Genomic DNA, 13,561 nt, shown 5'->3' with positions numbered 1-13,561 from the left:
AATTTTGTCAAAAGCTTTTTCTGCATCTATTAGAGATGATCATATCGTTTTCATTCTTCAGTTTGTTCATATGGTGTGTCACACTGATTGAATTGCATATACTGAAGAATCCTTGCATCCCTGGGATAAATCTCACTTGGTCATGATGTACAAACCTGTTAATGGGTTGTCAAATTCAGTTTGGTAGTATCTTGTTGAGAATTTTTGTGTCTAAAATGTGTCATATTTTGAAACACTTGGTAAAGAAAATCTGAGTCCTTTCAATCATGATGCTACAGATACGTTGTTCTGAATGACAGGGAACCGTGCAGAAGAAAATAAAATCAACTATATGTCTTGATTCTGCCATAAACATTCTGACATAATAGAAATAGTAAGTATAGTAATTTTATTAATGTTTAGCTTTTTGAAAGAACCAACATAAAAACATGGTTACAAAATGGAATGCAGATCTCTATAGTGTAAAGACAGGAAAGAGAAGGAGCAGTGGTTTCCTCATCTCAGACGAGATGGCGTCAGAAGTTGACGCTACGTGATGACAACAGTGATCAATAGAAGAACTGAAGACAAACGGTCTGGTCAAGCTGGGAGGCAGTACGGCTGGGCTCAAACCCGTCTTAACAGAAAGGCAACAGATAATCAGAACCAACAAACTGGTGCCTTTGGAAGAAGAAGCTGTTGATTTTCATTGTAAGCTCTTCTATATTATGAATGTATTGTGTTAAGTTGCACTTAGAATTTAATCGCATAAATTTTAATGTATGTATAACTTAAAAACTAATACTTAAATGAAAAACGGGGGAAATAGATGGCCACTTGGTATTAATGAGCTCACTGCTTGCCATGCTAATAGAATAAAAATGTGCTTCAGTCTGAGGAAAGGGGGAGAGAGACAGAGAACATTAGAAGCAACGTCCAGCTCTTAATCAGATCTCAAGAGTATGTTTTAACTCATTGTAGCAGGAATTTAAAGAGCTGATCCCAGTGGCTGACATGCATCTGTTCTGTTGTATTTTGTTCCACGTCCGGTAGAGTGACGGTGTGCAGCAGACAACCTACCTCGCCCAGCGGTACTGCCACAAAGCGGTGAGAGAGATCAGTAAACTTCGACCATCCCCAGAAAGAGACGCCCTCATACAGCTTTCAGAGATTGTGCTCTCAAGAGACAAATGACCCCTCTTTCTGGATTTCTGGCAGCTATTTTACCAGATTGTGCCTCAAGAATTCTGTGGAATATACTTTACTTCATGTGCAGATAACCAAAAAAACCATTTAAAAAGATCATTTCCTTATTAATGGGACTTTTTTTTATTGGCAAAGTTTTTCAGAAAACTTTTTAAATGTATTTAAACCATCTGAATCTGTCATTCTAGTCCTGTAAACTCTAATCGAGGTATCTTGATGGTTATATGTGGTATTGTTTACACAGTTATAGTAGCCACATGTAAAGCCATTACACAAATAAATAATCAATGTTAAAATTCATATGGTTTATCTTGTTTCACCATAGGAGTAAAGATCATAAAACTGAAGTCTACATTTCAGTCCACATTAGTTAGATTTTAACAGTATCCAAAATTTCATACAGGAGAATGGTTTATTATAAAAGACTGTACATAAAATTTAGACAACAGGTTATATACAAAATTAAGAGAACAGTCCACTTGAAAAAAATGAAGAAGGTAGCTGATCACCAGTGATACTGAAATCGTGTTTAAGATTAACAAAGGCAAAATGCGTATACAACAGTCACATTGATTTGGTAGCAATAATGGCCTTTAATTTTCAGAAATAAACATCTTGCACTAGTCTTACCATTTACTATACTGTTGTAAGTCTGAAACGCCCAGTAGTACATAACTAGAAATCCAAACAAATTATTGAAACACAGAAACCCACGATTGAGTGCTCTACTTCAATGTCCTAGGCAACAGAGAATTATACAAGATGAGAAACACCCCTCGAACCCTCCCTTAAGGGGAGACACACAAAGTGCACATGTTGCATTTCAATTATGTCAAAAGACAGCACAGATCTGTTGGCCAGGTATATCCCTGTCCAATGATTAATACATGGCGCACCTTTTCCCCCCAATTACTTTATATTTAAAATCTTTTTATGTTGCAAGTGCCAGGTAATGGGTTAAACAGTGTCTATTCAAAAATCCACTGCATTCACTTCTACCAAAAAAAAAATATGTAAAAGATAATTAGCATTTCCTATCATTGAATCAGTATATGACAGTCCACTGGAAAACCAGAGGACCTGGAGCAGTCCTTAAGAATCTCACCTACAGCATGTGCACTTTGACACATTATCTTAGCTTTGAAAAAGCTACTTTAGAAAAGGAATTCAGTAGACTGACTTGTAAATAACCATCTCTGATTTTAAATCTGCAAAAATCAGCCACTGCTATTGGGATAGGTTGAGATAAGGCTAAATTTTTTCCCAAGTTAATATATTGAGAAAATAGAACCATAATTCTGCAATAAATCAGTATCTTTTATTTATCATTATTTTTAAAGCAAACCAGTGAAGGAAAGGACAAAAAACCTTTGGTTCACTTACGTATTTATGAATGGAAAAAATTTATAATGCAAATTCACTGATTTAAAAACTTAGGTACAAATTACAACATTACAGGTAACCCTTTGTTTTTGTTTTACGTGGAGAACTTAGACTCAGTTCATTTCAAGAGACCTAAGTACGAGTACTCCAAGTATTACACAAATTGGAAGCATCTTGGATTTTTTTAAAGTATATTTCAATACATAAATTTGTATGCATGCTTTAAACAAACAGTATATTTCAAGAATGAGAGAGTCTAAACAAAAAGTATGACCAGCACCAGCATTTAAGTTTTCTGATTTTTAGTATTAGTCTGACAGAGCGTTAGTAACCATGCTGCACTGAGACATGTGATGGCACGATCTGAATCACGATTTATTAAATAGACCCACACCCCCAGAATATTTAGGCTGGTCAGCAAGTTAACAATGTGTAAGTATGTAAGCATAATCTGTGACAGGCAGCCTCGTGTAGAATGCTGCTCAGCAATCCACAAACTGCCTCAGAGATTTATGCTTATAAGTAGACATTCAATTATACCAATAAAACAGCATGTTCTGAAAATATGGGCACATTTTTAAACATTTTAAGACAATTCTGTTAACCATAATAGTCCCACAGTATGACTGAGTGATAATAAGAATCTACTTTAAAAGCAAAAACTTAATCAGTATAGTGCATGATTGATTCCACATAGTTTCCTGGGAACAGACCAGTCACTCGATTGCAGACTCCTTCATACCAGCCATCGTCATTCTTCTTTATTACATAGATGATTGCACCCTCCATAAATGACAGCTCATCATCCTTGTCTTTTGTATAATCGTATATTGCCACAACTGTGGAGGAGAATCGGAAGATCGTGTGAGTGCGTTATATCCTACGTTTAATTGCATTTTTAAATGTAACGCCAACGAATAGTATGCAAACCCAGCCTTTTTATGAATACTCTTAATTCTTAAATCTCTATATCCAGGTAGGTCAAGTAGCCAACTGTGTGCCTAAATTACTAGCTTGACCTTCAGGCCAAACCGACAACTTGAGAAGTCAAGAGTTTCTACAAACCTATTTAGGAAAGGTCTCTGAATTTTAGGGTTTATTACATGTTTCAGTTCATTTGTTCAAATATCTACTAAGTGCCAACCATATGCAAAGCACCATTTATCAAAGTAACTATTGAGTAAAGCTGCAGAGCCAATCAGTAAACCTAACAACCCAAGCTAATTTAAATATATATATATATATTGTGAAGTAAATCTCATCCTACTCATCCCAGAAAAATACTCATATGTTCATATAATTTATGGGGCTATACCTAGATATATATATTTATATACCTTAGAGGTCAGCAAGAATTTTTCTTTATTTTTAAAGGAGAAATAGGTAAGTAAAGACTCACATAAGACTTAAGAGAACATTTTTGCTATTTATTGAGTTATCTATGATCATGCTGAGTACAAAATATCCATTTCCTTTGCAAATGGTGTTGTGCAAAGGAAAGGCATCAAAAACTCACTAGCTTTCCAAACCACTGGTTTATTATTTTAAGTCTTCCTTCTTTCTGGCTTTATAACATGATCATTCTAGAATATGCAATTTTCCAATATATGTGAAACAGTATGTCATACAAAATTTTTTTCATTACCTCATGTAATCTTTTTCTTAAAAGAGGATTTTTAAGACATTTAAGATATTCTGGAACTCATTATTTCCTTAAGAAAGGTGGCTATGCTCCATAACTATTCTGAATCAGTAAATTACAATAAGGAAAAGACCCAAAGTACTGATCCACAGCATCATTTGATAGAGTAAAACAGGCAATCTTTTTTTTTTCCCCTTTACAAAACAGTATATGAAGTAAACTCAACAAGTACATTTTCCTCCATTTTAATCCTGCAGTGAAATCACAGTGTTGTAATCACAGGCTCACTTAACATGCCCAGTTTCAAAACTCCAAAACATACAGAATAAATAACATTAATTATCCTGGTATTTTTGGCTAAATAACCACCCAAGAAAACCAAATGACTGCTAGGAACAAACATTTTCTTTTGCATTCTGTCACATTTTTAGTGGTATAGATGAGTTTTAAACTGATCATGACAATGCCTGATATCCTCAAAGTCATTCAGCAAAATTAAAATAGTATTTCCTCATGTTCTTAGTTCCACTTATACTAAGAGCTGATAAAAACACTGCACCCAACTAACTGTTTCTATTTGCCAAATCCCCTCTGTAAATGAAACTCAGTCACCCCTCACCTCCCCTTCCCCAATGCGTATATTCTCATATAACAGTTCTCACTGCTGAGTATTAAACCATTAACAGTGCACGTCCATCCTAGCCTGTAGGATCCTAGTCCACAGAAAGTGCTGAGCTCTCCCTTCTCTATATACTCACTGTAGGGTTCTGTGGGACTAGAAACCTAATATTCTCATCTACATCTGTCATGAATGCATGCGTGCTAAGTCACTTCAGTCGTGTCCAACTCTGTGACCCTATGAACGCTTTGCAGCCTGCCAGGCTCCTCTGTCCATGGGATTTCCCAGGCAAGAATACTGGAGTGGGCTGCCATGCCACCTCCAGACCCAGGGATCAAACGTGTCCCCTGCATTGCAGGCAGATGTGAGGCACCAGGGAAACCCCTACATCTGTCTACATGATAAAAATTTGAAGATAGCTATCTAGTCCCTCTGAAATCATCTTTTTCCTCAACTTAGAAACAATGCTTTTAACTTGTTATAGATACACTGTCTTAAGTATTTCAGCCTCCTGAATATCGTCCTCAAAAGTAAACATACTATTAGTCTAATGTAAGTGACTGAATCTGGCTTCTGCAATAGTCATGTCATACTGTTGGACTAACACATTCAATTGAAACCCTGTTAAACCTGGTTTTAATCATCTTGTGACTTATAAAGGTGACTTTAAATATAACCCTACTAAATATCAACTTTCTGATTAAGACCAGGAGTCCATAAACAATGGCCCATGACCAAGTTCAAACCAAAGCCTTTCGGTCAATAAATTTTACTGGGGCACAGCCACATCCTCACTTGTGTTCTGTCTACAACTGCTTGTTTTGTTTTCCCCCCTTTGGTTGTGCTGCATGGCTTTTGGGATCTCAGTTCCCCAACCAGGGATTGAACCCGGGCCCTCAGCCTGGAAGCGTGAAGTCCTAACCACTGGACCACCAGGGGATTCTCAACGACTGCTTTTGTGCTACAACAGTGGGGTTGAGTAGTTGTGACAAGTCTGAATGACCAGCAAAGTTTAAGATATTTCATTTTGCCAATATATACAAATACCAAAGAATTACGTTGTACACCTGAAACTAATATGTCAATATACCTTGATTACTTAAAAAGTTTATTATTTGGTCTTTTCTAAAAAATGTGGTAACTTCTGGTTTAAGACTCATTATTTTATTCAACTTGTAAAGAGATTTCTTTAATCCTGCTCTATTACCAAATATATTAACCATTATATCATTCCAAATCTGTTATGTAAATATAACTTGTCCCATTTTCACAGTTATTTAAATTTGCTTTTCCATACCAGAAAATATGTGTCAAAACACAATTCAAGACTGCTCACGTTTATCATTCTCATAATAACCACAGCGTATGTCTATTTGAAGGTACATGAGAATCTAAATATGAAGTAGAACATTCAAGACTTCCTCAGTAATATGTAGAATATTTACTGTTTAAAAATAGAAAACAGCCTATTTACTTCAACCATATATTTAAAACTTGGGTAGGAAAGAATGCTACAGGTATTTGCTTAAGGTCAGTTAATCCAATGAGGCCAACAGAAGGGAGTCCATTTCAAAGGCAATCAAATGTAATCAACTACATAGGTATTTTTCAGAACTCTACAAAGACATTTTATTAGCATAGAAGTAGATGACAAAAAAACAAATAGACTCGCAAAAAACAGTTTCCTTCCCACCCACTACTACTTAGTAATTACAGTGAGTGTCAGATAATGCAGGTGAATTTGGACATCAGAGTTTACATAATTTCAACATTCTGGTGATTATTTTCTCATTTACAAGATCAACTAGCTGAAAACCTTAATTGAGGCTTTTTCTCATATATCTCCCAATATATTTTTAAATATTTAGATATGAAAGTTTTCTATTTTTATTGTAACAGCTTAGAAATTTGGTTTTAAATCTTTACTAATTACATGAACTTAGTAGTAAATCATTCTTTGTGCCTTATCTGTTTATCATCTTAAAAATCGCAGTCAAGTTGGAAATTTGTCATTTGAAAAATCACAACAGACTATATTTTCAATTAAAAAAATTAAAAATGTCTCTCCAGATGAAGGGATAAAGATGTGGTATATGTATTTAATATATTACTCAGCCATAGTAAAGACTAAAATGCCATTTGCAGCAACGTGGATGGACCCAGAGAGTATTTAACTTACTTACTACTTACTCACTAAGGGAAGTAGTCAGAGAAAGACAAAAACTTTGTGATATCACTTATATGTGAAATCAAAAAAATGATACAAAATGAATTTTAAAGAAAAACAGAGACACACAAACATAGAAAAACTTACAGTTAACAAAGGGGAAGAGGGAAGGGTAGGGATAAATTCGGAGTCTAGGATTAGCAGATACAAACGACTATATATAATATAAACAGCAAGGACCTACTGTATAGCACAGGAAGCTATATTCAATATCCTGTAATAAACTATAATGGAAGAGATCTGAAAAAGAATTCATATATATACACACACATACACACAGGCATATAACTGAATCACTTTGCTGTACACCAGAAACTAACACAAGACTGTAAATCAACTATACTCCAATTAAAAAATAAATAGAAAATAAAGAATCCTTGCTTTATATTGGGAAACGTTTAGGAACTAAATCATCTTGGCTGAATAAGGGTGTTCAAAAGGTAGAGACATACTCGACTAGGTATTCTTTACAGCTCTAAAATACGATCATCGCTAGTTCCTTCCTGTTACAGCAATTCAGTGATGACTGTACCTGTACCTTACCTTTCTCAATATAATTCTTGGGGGCCCAAGCAGGATCCCCATCTGCATATGGGTCGTTATACTGAACTACTGCGGCCTCCTCATCTTCATAATCCACTGGCGGCGGAGGTGGCGGAGGTGGCGAGTCGTCAAACATTGGTATGTCGTCTGGTGGAGGTGGTGGTGGTGGAGTTGGACTATCAGCAACTAAAAATTCAGACAATTGAAATCAGAAATCAGACTAGATGGAAATTCCTAAGTTAACAGAATTTAAGGAAGCTCTATCTCATATACAGCATGCACTATAATAATACATGCAAGATTAGAAATAAAAGCTTGGTGTGTTAAAGCTTCTACTACTTTTAAGAATAATTTTGCAATAATAAAATGAGCTAAAAATTAAAGGTATTAGGAAGTACTACAAATTAATGAATGCAGAGGTTAGGAGACAATATGTCTTTTTTTTTTTCCTTTTAAATAAGACTACAGGAGTAAAGAAGTTCCTTTATTCCAAGGTTCAGGTCACAACAAATGTCACTCTTTAGTTAGCCTCTCTCCTTAAATAAGCCTTATGTCATATCTGTCATTTGGACTATGGTAAACATTATGAATGTTAGTTTAATGGTTTGATAACCATTTATTGTGCACATTCATGTCCCCGATTTTGGCTTTTAGTTACCTTTAGTTTCAAAGAAATCTCTAGTGAGTGGATATGTGTTGATTTTTATTTGTTTTATGCAAGGGGAAAAAAAAAGCTGTGGTGTTAGGTATGACTCTGTGTGTAGGTTTTCTATTATTTAAATTTTAACAAGAGAAAATAAATTTAAAGGTAAATAATTTTAAGCTAGCAGAAAATCTCATTAAATATTTTTTAAATGTTTGCATTCATAACTTAAAACAAAGGTAATCAGCTTCTCAAATGTAGAAAGCAAGCTAAGATTTCTGTATTATTGCTTGTAAAACTAAGAATGGAATGAGGGAAAGACTAGATCCTAAAGATCCGATTTCCTAAGAATACATCCTCAATAAAGATTTTAAAAATATAGTACTGCAGGAAGATGTTTAAAAAAAAAAACAACAGAAAAGAACTCAAATCATGCAAAACAATAAAAACGATTCATACCTCAAATTCTAGATGACTGTGGTATGTATGATTTAAATAAAGGTGTAAACAGTGAAATGGAAAAAATGTCATGCTAGAATTGTTTCAATGAATTATTTTGATACCAGGTAACAAATGCTCCCAATATTAACGAATTCAGAGCTGAAGCACAACTAATTCTTAAATTTCTGATCCACAAATTTCTTTAAAAAAAAAAAGAAAATATTTTGATACAAAGAATTATATAGTCTCCAGTATCTGAGAGAATTCAGAATTAGAACATACTAATATTTCCAACATACTACCTCACCTGCCAATTTCTGGGGCTATTTATATGATCAAAGAAAATGGTCATCATCTATTCTAAGATAGTGTTAAAGTTTTCCACACCCTATTTGCAGTAGTGAGCTGAGAAGATAACCAAAGAACCCAGATTTAAAATGTATGCACATAAGAGCCCTACTGACAACCACTTTAATTCTGTGATTTCTATTTTATCCTATTTGGGGTGAGGAAGAAGACTATTAGGAAATAAGTCCCGTGTGCTGATGCTCATTCAGACAGCTCTCACACAGGTGTGCAGTTTATTCTTCCTACAAATGCTAGGATCCATTTTGTTTCTGCCAATCCCTTCTCCATAAAGCTTGCTAATATTATTGAGATGAGAAGAAAATACATAAGAATCCATTCTGACAGTAAAGAGTCATAGCTCATATCCTTAATATGGCTTAATGAATAAATTATGTATGTTTGCCTGAATTATTAAAGTGCATTTACTCTTGATTTATACACAACTTACTAGTCTATTTTTCATTCAACTGTCTTTATACCCAACTGCTGTTAATTTACACTGGCTTATCTTCAAATTGCATACACTGGGCCAAGAGTCTTGTCATCTAATTCTCTGTGCATAATACTCTGTCTAGCACCATGTATAATTAGTTCAAAAACGCTTTCTGATGTTAATCATAAACAGATGCAAACATACTGCTTTTTTAGATGCTCATGTCTTAAACTGAAACACATTTATTAATAGGTTAACTGCTCTGTGCATTCATTATCACCACTTTGTCAAAGAAAGTGAATGTTAAAGAACATAGAAAATGTTATTCATAAAACATTTAATATACTGATACCAATTTATCAACAATCTTCCTAACATGCTTTCAAAGAAAACAGATGCCAAATAAAGTGAGGCATTCTGTGGCACCAAGAGAATTACTGACTCAAGACCACAAGTTTGGGAGAAGAACTGAAATAGTACCATGGCCTCTAGAGCAAAGACCATACATATACATTACACCGAATGTCTGTTTAAAAAAAGGATTACCAAATATGGATGTTTATTATGGCTATTTTAAAACATTTCCTAAAAATTCTTGGCTATAAGGCAGTTCAAAGGTGGAACTGGCTTTGTTTTTAAACTTTTACAAACAATTTTTAAACTCTTAGAGCACCAAAAACCAGCAATTTACCTTTATTCACTAATTTTTTAAAAAAAAGATTCGCTTATTTTTACGTTTAAACACGTAAGAGTTTCCAACCAAATGTAAATAATAAGGTTGGTTTAGGCTCAGAAATTTCAGCATCGTGAAACTGTTTTATACAAAGTCTATTAAATCACACATTTCTTAAAGATGGGGACTTTGTCTTAGACTATTAAATTCCTCCCAGAGCCTAGGATATAACACTGAATAAACAAATACTTGACTGGACGAAGGGAAGAAACGTGGAGAGTAACACAACAAGGTCAGGAGAAGCTGCAGGATGGAATTTGCCACAATGTTTTCTCCTGGAAGATAGGCTGGTCATTTGAGTTATACATCTTGTTCAAACCTTTCTGAGATTTATCTGCATGGTGATGAAGCCAAATGAAGTGAATTAGTACTAGACCACCTTACCATCTTCAGTTTTTGGCATAATATAATTCAATAATAGCAGTATTTTCCATTTTGCCAAATAACATTCACTATGATCATGTAGTTAGGATTATGTATCTCCCAGAACGTCAAAGTAATCAGGTGGTAATTAAAAAAAAAAACTTCTATCCTAATTCATATATTCAAAAGAATTTCCTAGTCAATCTGACCTTCCTTCAAAAAGACCTACAAAATGTGACAAGTCTGCCTGTTCAGAAATCATCGTCATGGGCCAGAACATAAAGAGGGCTCTACACGGATCATCACTTAAATGGAGTGCATAGATGTCATTTACTTATTCTTGCAGATCCTTGTTTATCCTAATAACAAATCTTTATATAGGTTCAAATGTATAAAAATTTGAACAAACCTTTCAAAGGCTACAAAGTTTTCTTCAAAAATACTTTGTAACTAAAGGAGAAAATGCCAAAAAAAAACCCACCCAAAACAAAGAAAATAAAATAAACCACCTGTCCTAATAAATTTAATCTCACAGTGTAAATATGCATCTTGAAGAGTTTGCTGGCAACAGAAAACTAATTCCCCTAAAAACTACTGAAAGCTAGTAGTTTCCACGCAATTTTAATTTGAGGCTTTGATTATGCTTTCCTTAAGATCTGCAAAGATCTGACTTCATGTTTTAGAGCATGTGAATACATAGGAAATTGCAGTTGTGACATTCATCTGAGTCAGTAACCATGCACACAGAGGAAAACTGAAGATCGTGCTCTTCAGTTTCAATAACAGATCTGCACCTATTTTCAAGGTAAGATTAGCTTCTCAACGAAAGTAAGGAAAATGATGACTCATCAGCCATGCATGCTAGAAGGAGACAGCCTCTACTCTTGGACAGCTCAGGTTTTCCAAACTTACTGTTTTCCTGCACCCTGGCCACGAAGCCTGTGAGAGGTATCTGTGGAGTCAACTGAGGCATAGGGGGAGGGGGTGGAGCAATAGAAACTGGCGGTGACAACACAGAATGGGGGAAGTAAAACAGATAAAGGAAAGAAAAGGAAACAAACAAAAAGCAGAAGTCAGTTACAAGGACCACAAACGTAAGTATGCAAAGAACAGTTTGTAAATGAAACAAAACAAAACAAGAAACAAAACAAAAACCTGCAGAACCTTCATTTCCCACAAACAAACCTAAAGCTGAGCTGTGCTTAGCCAACTGGTAATTTTATTAAAAAACATATACATTTATTTTAATCCTACTGTTATAGTGTTTGGGGAAGATTTAGATTTACCATTACCTTCACTTCTATGCAATGAAAATTTTGAATTCTAAGAAAAGACTTTAACAAGACAGGTAAGAATAAAATACCAACAAAGGTTTCTAGGATACTGTTAGTTTACCTTACCTCTCTAATCCTAACAGGTATGTCTAGCTTTAGGGTAATGCTGTAAATCAGAATTCACATAAACAAAACAAAAATGTTATGGAATAGCTGTTTATTCCATGTATAAATAAATGCATTAGTTATAGGTTTCCTCTAAAAACAGTTCTTATGTATCTATAGCATACATCTAAATTATATATAATATAATCTTATTAAATATATCATGCATGTATGTTACAATAAGATTATATAATACATATTATATAATTACATGATAGTATAAAATCATGATTTATGTAAATTATGATTTAACAATAAACACAAATAAGAATTATATAATTATATAACTAATTGTATGATTGATTATATAATCTTATTATATACAGTAATATAATATCATTATGTAGCTAAATAGTCTATATATCTATATCAGCTCTCTAAAAAAAATCCTTAAAAAAGGTTACTATTATTTTTTAAGTTGACAATCTTAAATACATCACTCTTATATTTACTAGGGAATAAGAGTGCTCCATATACCATGTTTATTGTTCACTGAATTTCAAGGGATATTTCAAGGGACCTTCTTCCTTTTATATCACAAAATTCTGTTTACTGGTAGTCACCAAGAAATGACACTAAATTGACAGGGAAAATTCATCGGCTCCCAAAGATCATTTAACTGAAAGACTGTTTCCATTAATCCAATCTAAAAATTGTTTCGTAAGCATAAAAATCCAAAAGAGGTTCAGTGTACAAATAAACAACAAAGCAATGTATGTATTCATTTTCACTGTATGGCTAAAAACAACATTGAATTCACTATGAAATTAGTCCTGGTTCATTCTGATACTCTGTATATAGAAGTATATACATGTGTGTATATAATGTTCCAGTATATACACATTTATATATGATAGTTTTAATAAAAGATTATATACCTTTTCAATGTAAAAAAAATTTTTTTTAAAAAACTTCCACAAACCTAAAAATTTAAAAAAACAACCCTTAGTAACTAGCCATGCTGGTTAGTACATAAAGAAAAGAAAGGTTATGCTGCAACAATACTAATCATATGCACAGAATATGCACATCAAAACACTAAAAACACTTACATGCTACAACACCAACAGTAACTCAGGTTGAGGGATAATTGATTTGACAACAGATAATATATGTTTAAAGTGTGAGGCAAATTTGCTTTACAATATCCAAAAATATGGACAATCAATAATGACCGTGTCTTCTTTGAGGATAAGCAACCAACCCAAGTGGTGTTAAAACAGAACTACACAAACATGTATCAGGTGAAGAGTCACCAGAAGCCCTATTTGCGGAATAAACTAAGTAAATGTCTAAGTGCAGAAAAGAAAAATAACACAAAGATGAGATCTAAAAATGCAGCATAATATGAAAAAAAAAAAAATTAAAGGTTCATGAAACCAGTGAGACTGATGATCAGATTAACTGCGGGATTCTCAGCCACCAGCTACTTTTCTTTACCAAAAGGAGAATAGGGGAAATATGACGTAAAATTCTAACAGGTAAAGTTTCTCAGGAGCTTGGATGAAAATTTCAGTCTGGAAAAGGGTTCTATAATATAAATTTTGGGATTATTTGTGAAT

General features: G+C 33.9%; 2 protein-coding genes across 12 annotated transcripts in view; one reads left to right on the top strand and one right to left on the bottom strand.

Annotated features, from left to right (window-relative positions):
• The window catches only part of PDSS1 (prenyl (decaprenyl) diphosphate synthase, subunit 1), a 39,872-nt gene extending 38,387 nt beyond the window's left edge, over positions 1-1,485 (top strand). The window contains exon 11 of the mRNA XM_018057041.1: positions 1,033-1,485. Coding sequence (XP_017912530.1) covers positions 1,033-1,173 — 141 coding nt within the window. The 3' untranslated portion in view covers positions 1,174-1,485. The remainder of the gene's footprint in view (positions 1-1,032) is intronic.
• ABI1 (abl interactor 1) overlaps positions 1,312-13,561 on the bottom strand; it is an 85,239-nt gene continuing 72,989 nt past the window's right edge. For 5 of the 11 annotated variants that reach the window (XM_018057033.1, XM_018057034.1, XM_018057038.1 and 2 more), the window contains 2 exons: positions 7,600-7,785; positions 1,312-3,407 (listed from right to left, as the gene is read on the bottom strand). In XM_018057033.1, coding sequence (XP_017912522.1) covers positions 3,232-3,407; positions 7,600-7,785 — 362 coding nt within the window. In that variant the 3' untranslated portion in view covers positions 1,312-3,231. Of the gene's footprint in view, positions 3,408-7,599; positions 7,786-11,472; positions 11,560-13,561 lie in introns of all 11 variants that reach the window. The other 6 variants (XM_018057029.1, XM_018057030.1, XM_018057036.1 and 3 more) reach the window with 2 other exon arrangements.

The sequence above is a fragment of the Capra hircus genome, chromosome 13 (genome assembly GCF_001704415.2).
Source record: "Capra hircus breed San Clemente chromosome 13, ASM170441v1, whole genome shotgun sequence".
NCBI lineage: Eukaryota > Metazoa > Chordata > Mammalia > Artiodactyla > Bovidae > Capra > Capra hircus.
This window is presented reverse-complemented; position numbering and strand designations above follow the sequence as displayed.